At 41.4% G+C, this 15,254-nt stretch overlaps 1 protein-coding gene and 1 non-coding gene across 3 annotated transcripts in view; both read left to right on the forward strand.

Moving 5' to 3' along the window:
• The first annotated feature begins 702 nt into the window (after window positions 1-702).
• trnak-cuu (transfer RNA lysine (anticodon CUU)) lies at window positions 703-775 on the forward strand. Its single transcript has one exon. It is a non-coding gene; the product is annotated as a tRNA-Lys (tRNA).
• A 5,089-nt stretch (window positions 776-5,864) lies between these two features.
• morf4l1 (mortality factor 4 like 1) overlaps window positions 5,865-15,254 on the forward strand; it is a 47,382-nt gene continuing 37,992 nt past the window's right edge. The window contains exons 1-4 of one of the 2 annotated variants that reach the window (XM_078427252.1): window positions 5,865-6,059; window positions 7,234-7,306; window positions 9,886-9,932; window positions 14,968-15,035. In XM_078427252.1, coding sequence (XP_078283378.1) covers window positions 7,240-7,306; window positions 9,886-9,932; window positions 14,968-15,035 — 182 coding nt within the window. In that variant the 5' untranslated portion in view covers window positions 5,865-6,059; window positions 7,234-7,239. The remainder of the gene's footprint in view (window positions 6,060-7,233; window positions 7,307-9,885; window positions 9,933-14,967; window positions 15,036-15,254) is intronic. The other variant, XM_078427253.1, reaches the window with a different exon arrangement.

Genomic DNA, 15,254 nt, shown 5'->3' on the forward strand with positions numbered 1-15,254 from the left:
TGGTTGAGTCAAGATTGACACAAAGCGCTGGAGTAACTCAGCGGGACAGGCAGCATCCCTGGAGATAAGGAATGGGTGACGGTTCGGGTCGAGACCCTTCTTCAATCTATCAGCAGTTCCTTGTTTCGACATCTAGTTGATTATTCCGACTGATCACATCTGCAATGGAGATTGAAGAAGGGTCTCGACCCGAAACGTCACCCATTCCTTCTCTCCAGAGATGCTGCCTGACCTGCTGAGTTACTCCAGCATTTTGTGAAATAAACACCTTCGATTTGTACCAGCATCTGCAGTTATTTTCTTAAACACATCTGTAATGGACATTTACTGCAGTAATGCTTTGGGGAGTAACACTGGGTACAAGTGGAACGACTCTTAAATTAATAACTCAGAAACAAAATCCCACCGAGGCTCTGCTGACACACAAAGGCTCTGAGAGCGATAGGAAAGAGAGGTTCAGTTGCGACTGCCTCTAAACTGCTTGTATCAACCAGTGATTGTTACTTCCAACTGTTACATATATAGTCATGTGAGAAGCCAGCCAGCCAGAAGCAGCAAGTGCAGGCGCAGGGAAACCTCACTTTCCTGTTAACCTTTTCATGTTGTAGCACAGAATGAGTAAACTTACAATAAAAAGAAAGGCATAATACCATGCGGAGGCTGGCCAGCCACAAAGACCGACACGTAAAACCTTGTGCAACAGCCCGGCTAGCTCAGTCGGTAGAGCATGGGACTCTTAATCCCAGGGTCGTGGGTTCGAGCCCCACGTTGGGCGGTCGTTAGTTTTCTTAACCATCCCCATTTTATTGATGGGTATGTAAATATCGTCAATAATTCACTCAATTTTCTAGCACTTTTCTGAACGGTCACCACTCTTTCTTAAGACTTCATACGGTGTTCTAATATCCATGGTGCAGGAGGTAATATACTGGTTAGGATATACATTTAAAACAAATGCTGAAATCGGTCAGCATCAGTGGGAACAGAAACAGTTCACATGTGAAAACGTTTTTAAACCTGTGTTCATGCTTCAGGTCGGAAATTCATCTTCAAAATGAACTATGTTCAAGATTGTCTCTTTCATGGGAAATATACAAAAATAGTGCTGCCTCTTGCACCCGTGTAGAATTTTAGAAGAACAGACTCCTCTACAGTTTGATCCGCTGAGTTCTTCCAGCAGTCTGTATTTTGCTCAAGATTCCAGCAAATTTACCATCCTGTCTTCAAATTCATTAGAACTATTTCTGAAGCCCCCCCCCTCTCTCCTTTCTGGGTCTCCCTGCATTCATGTCAGGAGATAAATTATCCATAGACATCTACCAAACCCAATGATTCCCACAGCTACCTAGACTACATCTCCACCACCCACCCTGTCTCTTGCAGGTATACCGTTTCTTTCAAAAGAGATAAGCAGCACCAGATGCTGGTTTACAAAAAAAGACACAAAGTGCTGGAGTAACCCGGCGAGTCAGGCAGCGTCCCTGAAGAACATGGATAGGTGATGTTTCAGGTTGGGTGTTGAGGTGACGTTTCAGGTTGGGTGTTTCCGTCTGAAGAAGGGTCCTGACTGTAAACATGTTCTCAAGGGATGCTGCCTGACCCGTTGAGTTACTCCGACACTTTGTGTGTTTTTTTAACCATTTGTTTCTCTCCATTTCTGCTACATTTCTTCTCAAGATGAGGCTTACCGCTCCAGAAACTCTTCCTTTATCAGGAAATGCGACTCTCTCTGGTTTAGTTGGCGAGGCACTTATCTGAATCCACTCTATTTCCCTCACTTCTGCTCCAAACCCACCTCCCACAAGGCAGAGCAGAGAAGGTGTTCTCCTGGTCTTTACTTTTCACCTCACCAACGTCTGGACCCAGTACATCATTCTTCGACATTTCCGCCAACTGCAATGCGATCCTACCACCAGTCACATCTTCCCTTACCCACTTATTTTTCTCTCGGCAGATATGACTCTCTCACCGACTCCCTGATTCGCTCAATCTTCCCCACCCATTCCTCCCACTCCCCAGGGAACATTCCCCTGAACAGTAGGAGGTGCAACACCTATCCCTAAACCTCCCTCGTCTCCATTCATGGATCTAAACAGCACTTCCTGATGAGGCAGAGATTCACTTGCACCTCCTCCATCCTTATCTATTGCATTCAGTGCTATCGATGTGCCTCTGTTACATCGACAGGATCAAGTGCAAATTCACCAACCACTCAGTCCACTGTGGTCATCTTGAGATGCGATTGCAAGCCATTTCAGTATTTCAGTTCCCTTCCCCATTCCCACACTAACCTGTCTGTTCTCGCCCTCCTTCACTGCAGGATGAGGCCAAACACAAATTAGAGAAATGGCATCTCATATTCCCCCTTGGTGGTTTCATAAAGTCCCAATCAAAGCAAGTGTGCCAAATGCCTTCTTCACCACACTGTCCACCTGATTGACCACTTTTTGGGAACCATGCACCTGTACTCCCGCAACTCTGTTTTGCCACACTCTCCAGGCTCCGCCATTGTCTGTGTAAGTCCTGCCTTGGTTTGGCAGACCAATATGCAATACCTCATACTAGTCAGAGTTAAGTTATTTTTGTCATTTCTTGGCCCACCTTTCCAACTGATCTAGATAGTGGTGTGAATGTAGATATCCTTCCTCTGTCACTATACCACCATTTTTTTTTGTCATCTGTAAATTTACAATGTTAGACACAAGAAACTGCAGATGCTGGTTTATCAAAAAAAATGTTCACTGCATTGCCATCCAAATTATTAATGTATACAATAAATAGCAATGGATCCAACACCAATACCTGCGACACACGGTCACAGGCCTCCAACCAGAAAAACAAACCTCCACAACTACCTTTTGACTGCTTCTTCCAAGAAAAATTTGAATCCAATTAGTTAACTCAATCTGAATATAGGTCCTTATCTGGAACTAACCTACTCCAGTACTTTGTGTCTTTTTTTAATAAACCAGCATCTGCAGTTCCTTGATTCTACTTGTTAACCCACCTTGGATTCCATGCGCTCTTACATTCCAGACTAGCCTACCTTGCCGGACTTTGTCAAAGGCCTTGCTAAAGTTCACTACCGTGCCCGCATCAATCTTCTTGGTGACCTCTTCAAAAAAATTCTATCGGATTTGTGCAACAAGATGTTAGATACACTTTGTTGCTAAATTTGCTGATACAAAGATAGGTATGAAAATAACTTATGAAGAGGGCGTTAAGAGCAATTTAAGAAACAATGAAGTTTAAGAAACATTTGAGAAACAATTACACAGCTACATGGTCAACCCTGGTCAACTCGTCCCTTCCCACCCAAACCACCCCCTCCCCAGGTACTTACCCCTGCAACCGCAGGAGATGCAACTCCTGTCCCTATATCTCCCCCCTTGACTCAGTCTAAGGACCCCAACAGTCTTTTCAGATGAAGCAGAGGTTCACTTGCACCTCCTCCAACCTTATCTACTGTATCTGCTGTTCCAGGTGTGGACTACTGGATATCAGCCAGATCAAGCGGAAAGTCAGCAATCATTTCACTGAATACCTCTGCTCAGTCCACCTAAACCTACCTGATCTCTTGGTTGCTAAACACTTTAACTCCCCATCCCATTCCCACACTGACCTTTTTCTGTCCTGGGCCTTCTCCATTGTCAGAGTGAAGCCCAGCGCAAATTGGTGGTACAGCACCTCATATTTTGCTTGGGCAGCTTACACCCCAGTGGTATGAACATTGACTTCTCTAACTTCAAGTAACCCTTGCTTTCCCTCTCTCTCCATCCCCTCCCCTTCCCAGTTCTCCGACCAAGTCTTACTGTCTCCGAATACATTCTATCTCTGTTTGCTTTGTTGTTACCTTCTCCCAACTAACAATGATCTATTCTACATTATCCTTGTTCTTTATTCCATTTGACCTGTTTTCACACTTGACACTTCCTTATCTATACACTTCCTTATCTATGTACCTCCCACTCCTCTGACATCAGTCTGAAGAAGGGTCTTGACCCGAAACATCACCCATTCCTTCTCTCCAGAGGTGCTGCCTGTTCCACTGAGTTAATCCAGCATTTTGTGTCTATCTTAGACAGCGACATAGATAAGACAGGTTTAGAGGGATACAGGCTAAACCCAGTCAGTACGGATTAGTATAGAATGGACATGTTGGTCGGTGTGGGCAAGTTGGACCAAAGGGCCTGTTTCCATGCTGTATGACTCTCTGACTCTTAGGAGGTTACAGAGGGATAGATAGGTTAAGAGAGCAGACAAAGATTTTGCAATTGGAATATTATGTGAGAAAATGTAAAGTTGTCCATTTTGGCAGGAAAGGGTTTAAAAAAAGTACAAAGTGGACCCGTTGGTCCCAAACCTCTCCTGCATTAGTGCAGATGCTGGTTTAAACCGAAGATAGACACAAAAAGCTGGAGTAACTCAGCGGGACAGGCAGCATCTCTGGAGAGAAGGAATGGGTGACGTTTCCGATCAAGACCCTTCTTCAATACTGGTTCCTTTTCCTCAGACGTTGTCGACCATTTTCAACATTTTCTGTTTTAGAGGGCCAATGAAGGATTCAGTAATACCAGCTTTGGGTACAACGTGTACCCATGCTTAATATGATATGCGTAATTGGGGCTCAGTAGATAGTGTCCCAACTAATAAGTTTGAATTTTTTGAGTGCAGGCCGACTCATGATGAAAGTAATCCAAAGTGGTATTTCAAACGTTTTTGTCTTTTGTAAGTTGTCTTTTGCATGCAACAACTAAATGCCACGTCACTTTTTCTCTCAGGTAATACTAATCATTTGATGAAGTAGTATGATCTTAAAGGAGCACAGTGGAAATATATCTCTTTGTTAACCATTAAAAATCATGCCACATCGTTTCCTTCACTGCAATGAATACAACATTAAAGAAGTTGCAGTAGACATTTACAAAACCGGTTCATTTTTCAGGATAGTATGGTGATTAATGAACCCTATCCTTTGGAAAGGGGCTCAGAAGTGCAAACGACAGTGTAACAAAAGGAATTAATGATGAGAGGCTTTGTTCTTCCACTCCAGGGAACGCGATGAGATAAAAAGCTTACACATTAATTCAATTCCTCCTTTCAATAATGCCACCTGAGCCGCAATTTCTGCTTTTATTGCATATAGCAGTGTAAAAGCAACAAATTTACAATTCTTAGATTATAGCAGAAAAACAGGAAATATTCAGCATCCAATTGTGATCAAACAGCTTCGACACGAAAGGTTAAGAGGGACGTCACATCCAAGGAAGGCGATGGCTGGAAGCCTGCAGCAGCCTGGGGGTTGCTTGGATTGGGCTCTGCTCATAAGAACTAGAGTACTTCCTGGACTTTGAAAATAGCAGCAAAACATGGCGCCTCTTAAATGCGGGCTCAGTGGACTATTTCTGTACATTTTGCTCATCAGGCATGTGCTTAGTTAGGTATGGCAATAGACACGGAGATAGGAGATAGACACCATGCTGGAGTAAAGCAGTGGGACAGGCAATGACTGGAGAGAAGGAATGGGTGATGTTTCGGGTCGAGTTACTGCAGCATTTTGTGTCTATCTTCGATGTAAACCAGCATTTGCAGTTCCTTGCTACACAATACTTTACTGGGCTGTATGTAAGAAAAAGAATTTCACTGTGCATTTGCACATGTGGCAATAATGGCACACGTGGACCATTGAACTTTGTTTGAATTCTCTGCAGATTCTGCCTGAGCTGTCAGCATGAGCTGCTTCAATTTTGCATACAACCATGTTCGGATGAACTACAACTCCCATAGGGCAACGGGGCATGAACGCATGCGTGGTAGCGTAGGTGAGCGGCCAACGTGGTGACGTACTACCCTGTGCGTGTCTCGTCGCTGTGAAGACCCTTTACTGGGCGGCGTCGTGGTGTTGCTTTGCGGCTGTGCGTAACCTAGCGGTGAGGGAGAGACCGGGCCGCGATTATGGTTGGGAGAGAGCGAAGGTGGACAGGCAGACGGATTTAGCACGGAGAAACGGTTTGACTTGATGGCTCCGAAACCGGACCCGAGACCTAAATTTCAAGAAGGTGAGGCCCACCGTGCGGGGGACGTCCGCTCGGGGGGAAACATGGCGCCGGCTCTGCCCGTCTGCCCGTCCGCCCGCCCCTGCCGCGCATGCGCACGGGGTAGCCTTTCTGGGCAGCTGGGCTAGGAGGCGCCTGAATGGAGACTGGTTACACCTTCAATGTAAGCACGTTACAGTCTTTCCCTGCTGTCAGCATTGCTAGCCTGCAGGAAAAAAAAATCGTGCAGAGTATTTCCTCAGCCAGGTTCTCTGTGTGTGTGTGTACTTGTGCACTCCATCCCCCAACCCCCGGCCAGAAATACCATGCAACAGCAATGTAAAAATACATTCCTACTTTAAAAATAAGCCAGGTGAAACTGATCAAAGGTTTTCATCTCGATTCAGGTTTGTGATTTTCTTTTGAGGATTGCAAGCAGTTTTTGACAAGTACCACGCAACAGTGCAGTAGTAAATATTTGCTTTAAAATCTGCAAAAGTACACAAAAGGAATTTGCTAAATTCAATATTTTTTTTGTTTTGGGGTTTGTGAAGAGTTTTAAAATGTAAAATATTAACTGAATGACTACAATAGATTCTTTTGCATGTGGATTGTTCTGCATTTGAATTTACACTGCAACACTCAAAAAATGGCTTAAAGTAGTCATGCACATTCCTGTAGGTGTATTTTGCAAGTAAAGAATACATCCTGGTTAAACAGGTTTGGATGACTGTATTGATTTTAAAGAATCTTGTTTTGCATCAAATAGGAATTGAAGTGTTTGCATGTTCCCACATTTGAGTTCTTCAACCCAGGATTCCTGCTTGGACAAAAGCTGGAATTCTGGGAGTCTCTAATATTGTTGAATTGCCCTATCTAGATTAATGTGCTAAAGTGCAAATTATTGTGATGAATGTGAGAAGGCGTGGCTTTACAATTATCGACGTATTGCATGATTGCTAAATGGGAAGTAGAATTAAAGCAAAGTTTAGGTTGAGATTGTGTTGCTGCTTTATGCTGGCTGTGTCTGCATTAGCACTTGAATAATGTAGAGTAAAAAATAAATCATGGAAATACACAGCAAGTCCATTAGCAGCTGCAAAGATAGCTTAACATTTCGGGTGTAGACCCTATGTCAGAACTATTCTGACAAAAGAGTCTACATCTGAAACGGCCTGTATTTTTTTTTATTTTTCAGGTGCTGATGGACTTGCTGTCTTTTAATAAAACAGAATATGCTGGAATCACTCAGCATCTGTGGAGAGAGGAAGGTAGGGTTAAATTTCAGATCAATGGCCTTTTGTCAGAACTGAAAGATATAAAAGACATTTCTTTAAATTTAGCTTCTTTATTAAGTGAGCTGAGGTTGGGAAGTTAATCTGGTTGTATCCAAGAGTATTTCTGTATCAATCAGGATAGGGATCAGGAAGGTGCAAACCTGAGGTGTTGCTATATTGCAAATGGCAGCATAATATGAGTGACATATTTACATGAGAATTTTCCAATTCTAACATGTGATTTAAAAAAAAAGACAAATAGACCATTGGCATCAACAAATATTGCACACCCTCTTAGCATTTTTAATGCATGAATACTGTGGTATGGAAAAGTACATAACAGCCAATTTGTTCACAGCAAGATCTCACCGACAGCAGGCATATCAGATCAATTCAGGTTTCATTGTTCGAGGATACTGCAAAAACATTAGCATTCATGTTGCAGGGTAGAGTAATCCTAAAATACGTTCATTGACGTAAAGTTCAAATACACGAGTCAGCCAGGATCAAATTCTCTGATGCATTAATTGCCTTCAAGAAATCTACCATTTGGTCTAGTCAAATGCGATGCCATCCATTGTGCTGAGCTCGTACATGCTTCATCAATTCTGGCGCAATTATGATTTAACAATAAATGCAAGCATTGACAATGATATTAGCATCTTCTGAAGAGTTAAACAAAACTTTCCTAAATCTCCTCGCCTGCAAGCGTTGTTGGTAGCTCTGAGGTATCGGCCTAGACTGTGTAGTCTAGTTTTGGACCCAACGTTTTCCCCCTCAGACATAAGACCATAGGCGTAGGAGCAAAATTGGGCCATTGAGTCTACTCAGCCACTCAATCATAGCTACCCTCTCAACACCATTCCCCTCCCTTCACCCTGTAATAGTTGACATCCTTAATAATCAAGAACCTATCAATCTCTGCTTTAAAAATACCCAATGACTTGGCCTCCGCTGCCATCTGTGACATTGAATTCCACAGATTTGCCCTCATCTCCATTCTAAAGGTATGTCCTTTTATCCCTTTTATTCTTACCCTCTCCACATCCACTCTATCAAGGCCTTTCATTTTTCGATAGGTTTCAATGAGATTCCCTTATCCTAAACTCCAGGGAGTGCAGGCCCAGAGCCATCCAATGTTCCTTGTATGTGAACCTGGGATCATTCTCGTAGACCAACTCTGGACTCTCTCCAATGCCAGCACATCCTTCCTCAGATTTGGGGCCCAAAACTACTCACGATATTTCAAATATGGCATGACCAGTGTCTTTTAAAGTCTCGGTATTACATGAACGCAAGCAGTAATCTTGCAACTATTGCCTAAAGACATCTGTGGCTAGCTGACGCGACATTTTTATACATCAGATTGCTTTAAAATAGCTGGATGGTGTGTAACATAAGTGTAATTCTGCTCATTCATCACCATTGCCAATCATGGACAAATATATGGTATGATGAATTAATTTCATTCTTTTTTTAAGATTTCTGCTTTATCAAACCCAAATTTTCCAGCTGATTTGCTCTCTTGAGCATAAATATTGTGGCTTGAAATATTTCCGGACAGAGAATCGCCTCTTCTGTGCACCTCCCTGCAGCTACAGGCTGTGCCAGTTAAAGCGTAGGCATGTGTCCAACTGTTGAAGTCAACATATTGAATCTCTGAAACATTGTGTAATGGCTGCTGTTTGGTATGCAGCATACATTGCCCTGGCCAGTAATTATCACTCAGTCTGCATCCTCTTAAAATCTTTGTATCTCATAGAAAATTTTACAGAAAATTGCTGTGCACAAATTGGCGACCGTTTTGTACATAACAATAATTGTACCTAAAAAAAAGTAATTAGTTGTGTTTTGAGGTTTTTAAAGTTGTGATGTTATATTTGCAAGTCTTTATTCTTTGCTGTCCTCCTCTAAAGTCAGCCTAGTAATTTTACCTCCAATGTTCCCCTGGTTTGATGTCCAAAGTCAGACTGCCACTCATATGTATAGTTACCCTTTGATAATCGATTCAGCCTTCCCTCTAATGCTTCCCAAGTCCATGTACTGGAATATGTTATTAAAGACCAAAATAACTAATGAATGCTCATTTAGTGCAAACAGATTTTGACTTGTATCATGATGTCTGCAGCTTTTATCTCATTCATCTATTGCTGTTAGAACTTGTAATGGTAACGAGCTGTAATTACCAACAACCTAAGAGACAGAGAATTTGCTCAATGTCTGTTAATTCACAATTATAATTAAAACATGCTGTAATTTCACCTCAGTAAAATACTCCTGAGAAATTATGTATTTTTGTTCAATTCAGATGAAACAAATTTAGTGTAAAAGTACTACAGAAACAAAAGAAAATGAATAATTGCATTCTTTCCAGATTTGAGCTGGGCAGATAACAAACACAAAATTTATATTCTAATTTTTAGGGCTGATAAATGGCCTGGAATATAAAAACATTTTTGCCAAGATTCAAACACAGACTGCCAATTATTCTAACCATTTTGAAAATTTCAGTGTAACTGCAACAGAACCAGCGTAAAACTTTTTAGAAGAATCACACTTTCTTTTAATTTCAGGTGAACGTGTCTTGTGTTTCCATGGGCCATTGCTTTACGAGGCTAAGGTATGTGCTATAAAAATTCTTTTGAGGATTTTAAAAGTTATTGGAATACTGAGTATTGTTAGAATGCTCTTGCAAATGTCTGTCTTGCACAGTTTACACAAGGTTTAAACAGTACAAGACAGATATGTATTTTCAACATGTTTCTGAAAATTGGTCTGAAATCCATTATACGGTTTCCTGGTAGAAAGACTTTGAACAATGGGAAGTTATTGGTGGAATAGATTTATTTTCCTATAAAGAGAGAAGAATGGCAAAGTTTCACAATGGATTCATCAGAACTTAAAACGGTTTTTGTTTTGTATCTTAGTAGTATGTGCATCTTTTTTCTGTATTTGCCTTGTTCAGATTTTTTCTCCAAAACCTAACGAAGGATTCCTGTCACAGGATGTGATAAAAAAATTAATAACTGGGTCGATATTGTTTGAAGTCCATAGCTGACCTAGTCCAAGCTTGGATTGTGGGGGGATAGAACAATTGAGTCATGTTTGTGATTTATGGATATTAGAAAAACAGTAGCTATCTGGAGATTTCCCGTTGAATCTCTTGGTTTTGTAGATTGAGGAGTGATGGGATAAAGGAATTCTGAGAAACTGCCAATACTATAAATTGGTAGCATGTACAGAAAATAAGAAAATTGAGGAGGATAATTGGTTTTTATTTATCCTGTCCTGATTTGTCAGGGATGAGAAAGATGTTGAAGTGTTGGTTGGACTTTGACTTTATAGTTTATGTAGCACGGAGGAGAAATCTAAACTGCTTGAACTTGAATTCAGCTCTGAAGGGTGTTTCATTTGATATAAGGGAATATATAGGCAAGAATCTCAACAGATGAAGGTAATTAACATTACCATTCCTTGTCTCAGTAAAGGAAAATTAATCTATATGGTTCCAGTAATTTTCCAGTTGTTCTCTCACTTGTTCCAAGTGTTTCTACCAAGAAATTGTGTAATGGATTTCAGAATGATTTTCAGAAATATGCTAATTTGTTAGCGATACAGTGACTAGAAACAGAGCCAGACTATAAATTCACGTTGTTAAAAGCAACTGGCAACTTTTATGACCTCTGGCAGGGTGGTATCTGATAGGTCCATTTTTGGTTAGGGAAAGTGTGATCTCAAGAGAAACAATGCGAAGAACTGTTTAAACGACTGGACATTTGCATTTGGTCGCCCAGTTGCCATCTATTTCAACTCCCATTCGCATTCCCATACTGACCTTTCTGCCCTGGGCTTCCTCCATTGCCAGAGTGAGGCCATGTACAAATTGGAGGAACAGCACCTCATATTTTGCTTGGGCAGCTTACAACCCAGCGGTGTGAACATTGAATTCTCTAATTTTAAGTAACTTCATCTTTGGCTCCCCTCCCTCCTTGCCCCCTCCTCCACCCTATTCATTTTACCAGTTCCACAGCTCTCCGCAATGTTTCTCTTGAGGTCACACCTTCCTAGCCAACAATGGAACTACTGGGTAGCGGCCTGCCTGAGGTGATTTGTGACTGGCCCTGATTGGTCCTGGTCTTTTCTCACCTTCAGCTCTTCCCGCCACTTGGCATTCTCTCATGCATCCATTTTACTGCTCCACCACAATGTGTCTTCAAGTTATGCCCCCACTGAGGAAGCTTTCAATAAACAATAGACAAAAGGTGCAGGAGTAGACCATTCGGCCCTTCGAGCCAGCACTGCCATTCAATGGGTGATCATTCTCAATCAGTAGCCCGTTCCTGCCTTCTCCCCATACCCCCTGACTCTGCTATCCTTAAGAGCTTTCCTATTTTCTTTGGCAGTTCTCTGAGGGTTTCTCTTACTGCCTCTGTGATTTATTCTACTTTCCAAGTCTTTAACCATGTTCTCACCAGTCTCAACCCAAAATGTTGATTATACATTTTCCTCAAAGATGCTCCTAGCCAAAGTTCCAGTTCCTCCAGCAGCTCTCCTTTTTTTGCCATCATTTCAGCACCTGTAGTCTCTTGTGTCCATAACCTCATGACTCCTTTACTAATTGTTGACTGCTCAAAAGAAGACATTGCACCTTCATGCATCATCCCTAACATTTCCCCCTTTTGACATGGGTACATTCAGGTAAGAATGAAAATCACTGTAGCAACTTTGCAAGTTTGTGACAACTCCCAAACCCACAATTGCTCCCATAGAGAAAAACAAGGGGATGGGCAGGAATCTCTTTGAAATCTAATGATTAAAGAAAGGTCTAGAGTGGATGTGGAAAGGATGTTTGCAGTAGTGGGAGGGTCTAGGTTTAGAGGGCACAGCCGCAGAATAAAACAACGTACCCCTAGAATGGAAATGAGGATTAATTTTTTTTCGCCAGAGGGTGGTGAATCTGGAATTCATTGCCACAGATGGCGGTGAGGTGATCATTGGCTATTTTTAAAGCAGAGATTGATAGGTTCTTGCTTAGTTGAGGCCAGTTCATTGGCTATATTTAAGAGGGAGTTAGATGTGGCCCTTGTGGCTAAAGGGATCAGGGGGTATGGAGAGAAGGCAGGTACAGGTTACTGAGCTGGATGATCAGCCATGATCATATTGAATGGCAGTGCAGGCTCGAAGGGCCGAATGGCCTACTCCTGCACCTATTTTCTATGTTTCTATGTTTCTAGTAAGGATGTCAAAAGTTACAGGGAGATGGTGGGAGAAATAGGTTGAGAGGGAAAAATAGATCAGCCGTAATCGAATGTCCGAGCAGACTCATTTGGTCAAATGGCCTAATTCCGCTTCTATGTCTTAAGCTCTTATGAATGCTATCTAACTGGCATTCCAAACAACATAGTATCATACTTAGGAAAAACATTTGGTTGTTTTCTAGTGGCGAGTCAAAATCGTTCAACTCCAAGCAGATCTTACCATCTGAGCATTTAAGGTAGATGTTGCAAATGATCTTGTAGGAACCACCTATATCTGACTGAGCTTGGGGTGAGGACAGCCCATCACAAACTACATCCTCTGGACACAGATCAAATCTACTTCCTAACAGCTGTCTGAGGTTGAGTCAGTTACATTTTGTATGTGCTAAAGAAACATTATGTGTTTTGCAGGAGCTTTACTGAGCAATATTGGGGAATGTGAGGATGGGTGATCAAAAGGTTGATCAGGTCTGAGTGAAGCATATTGGCTTTGGGGGAACTGGTGGTGAAAATTGGATGACACGAATGCAGGGAGTACAAAGGGATATGGAACACAGGTTAAATGTAGGATGGGTTAAGAGCATGGAAAGATTTGAAAGGGTTAAGTGCGTGGACAGGTTGTTCACCAAGATTATTTAAGTTAGAGCTAGGAAGTGGAGATCTTAATTGAATGAGCTGAAGATGAATGTGAGAGGTAGAAGTATCTTGTACTTGGATGGCAGTTACATACTTACTGTTGGAAGATGACAGATATCCCTTTTCCTTTATTGTTTTAAATTTCATGGCCATTCCTCCTTGTGTTGAAGCTGCTATCTTTCTGACATCTGTTCTTCCACCCTCGTCATTTAACCAATTCCACAGTTCACCACATTGTATCCCTCTTGAGATCACACCTTCCCCAGCCAACAATGGGCTGATGCACCATCCTGCCTGAGGTAATTGGGAGCCAGTCCTGATTGGTCTTTTCTTGCCTCCAGCTCTTCACCCTCCCCTCCTCCTTCAGTCTGAAGAAGGGTCCCGACCCAAAACATCACTTGCTTAACCAGTTCTGGAACTATTCCACCTCTGTACTCAATGCAGGGCCAAGGGGGCACATGTGCTGCATCAATGGTGTTTTATTATCACTCCTCATCTGGGTGGCAATTTCACAGACTGGCAATCAATTGGAAATTTTCCAAATATGTGGTGATTAGTTCAAAGCAAATATTCATTGCTTTAGCTGGGTACCTCACAGAGGGGTATTAAGTACAGTACTTACAGAAATCTCATTTGCCATATACCAAAAGCTGCGCATTCCATCAATTCCTGGGCCTTAGCTGTACAAGGGCCATAGTTTTTGTCTAGATAATAAAAAAACATTTTGATTATTGCTGAGAATTAAAGTGTATGTCTTGGAAAGATTAAATTTAAATTGCCAAACATTTATACAGTATGAATCATAATACTTTTAGGTTATGTACCTACCTTTAGGAATGGGTGTACAGAAGTAAGAGCTGCAATTAGATTCAACCCTTTTAATCATTTTGGTATTCCCTCCAATTCTCACTTAGTAAGGGCTATTGATGAACATTTAACAGTGAAATCTCTCCCTTTCACAACATCAACAACTGATACACCATGGCTGCAGTATCATGTACAATATCATGTACAAAATGCTCTGTAATTAGACTATTGCAACAGCACCTTCCAAATACACAATCCGTGTCACTATTAAAGACTTGAACAGATTGTGCCTGGATTCCCTTCAGTAAAACAGTAAAAGATTTTAAAATCTTGCAAATGTTAACTATCAGACCTTCACTGCTCCTTTGAGTTATGCCTTCAGTCACTTTAAACAGCCCATGAAATTCGAGACATTTGATTTATATAACTCTGAGAAGATTTTTCTCAAATGGCAAAGCTCTTTTTGCAGATCACTTTACCTTCTACCGGCACTCTATTCTGAACTGTGTTACAGGAAGAGATTACCAGGCTGATACTGGAAAATGTGCAAGGATGCTCTGAAAGCAGCATTGAAAATGTTCCACATTTTCTATTTTTCCTGGGAATCCCTGGCCCATGACTGAAAGTGGAGATGGGGCATTCTGGATGGTATTGAGAATCTCAAATCGGTGCTTGCAAGTCCAGTGTAAAGCAGGGAAGAGATCAGGGAGTTTGCAGTTATTTTCTTTGACACACTATTAGTTTTTCTTTCAATATTTAATTGGTTACAGATATCTTTTTTGTGCAACCGTTCTTTCCAGTAATCTTATTAGCTGCGAAGGTGGGAATGTGCTTTGGTTAATATCAGTCACGATAATGCTTATTATTTAAATATCATTCCCAGTGGTCTATTTAACTTTCTGGGGTGTTAATACACTTGAAATTTACAATATTTTTCTTTTATTTTTCATATAGTGCGTAAAGGTTGCTATAAAGGACAAACAAGTGAAATACTTCATACATTATAGTGGCTGGAATAAGAAGTAAGTATGACATATTTTACAACATAAATATGATGTGTGGAAGATATTAAATATTCCTGGCTGAATAAACACTGAAGATTGGAACAGTGGGATACTCAGGGAATAAATGGAAGCCAGCGTAATGAACACTTGCAGCAAGTGTTCTGAATTTTTGAAGTAATGTATCAACTAAATAATGGAAAAAAACTGTCAATGGCATTTAAATTACAGACCATCTAT

This window comes from Rhinoraja longicauda, chromosome 33 (genome assembly GCF_053455715.1).
Source record: "Rhinoraja longicauda isolate Sanriku21f chromosome 33, sRhiLon1.1, whole genome shotgun sequence".
Classification (NCBI taxonomy): Eukaryota; Metazoa; Chordata; class Chondrichthyes; order Rajiformes; family Arhynchobatidae; genus Rhinoraja; species Rhinoraja longicauda.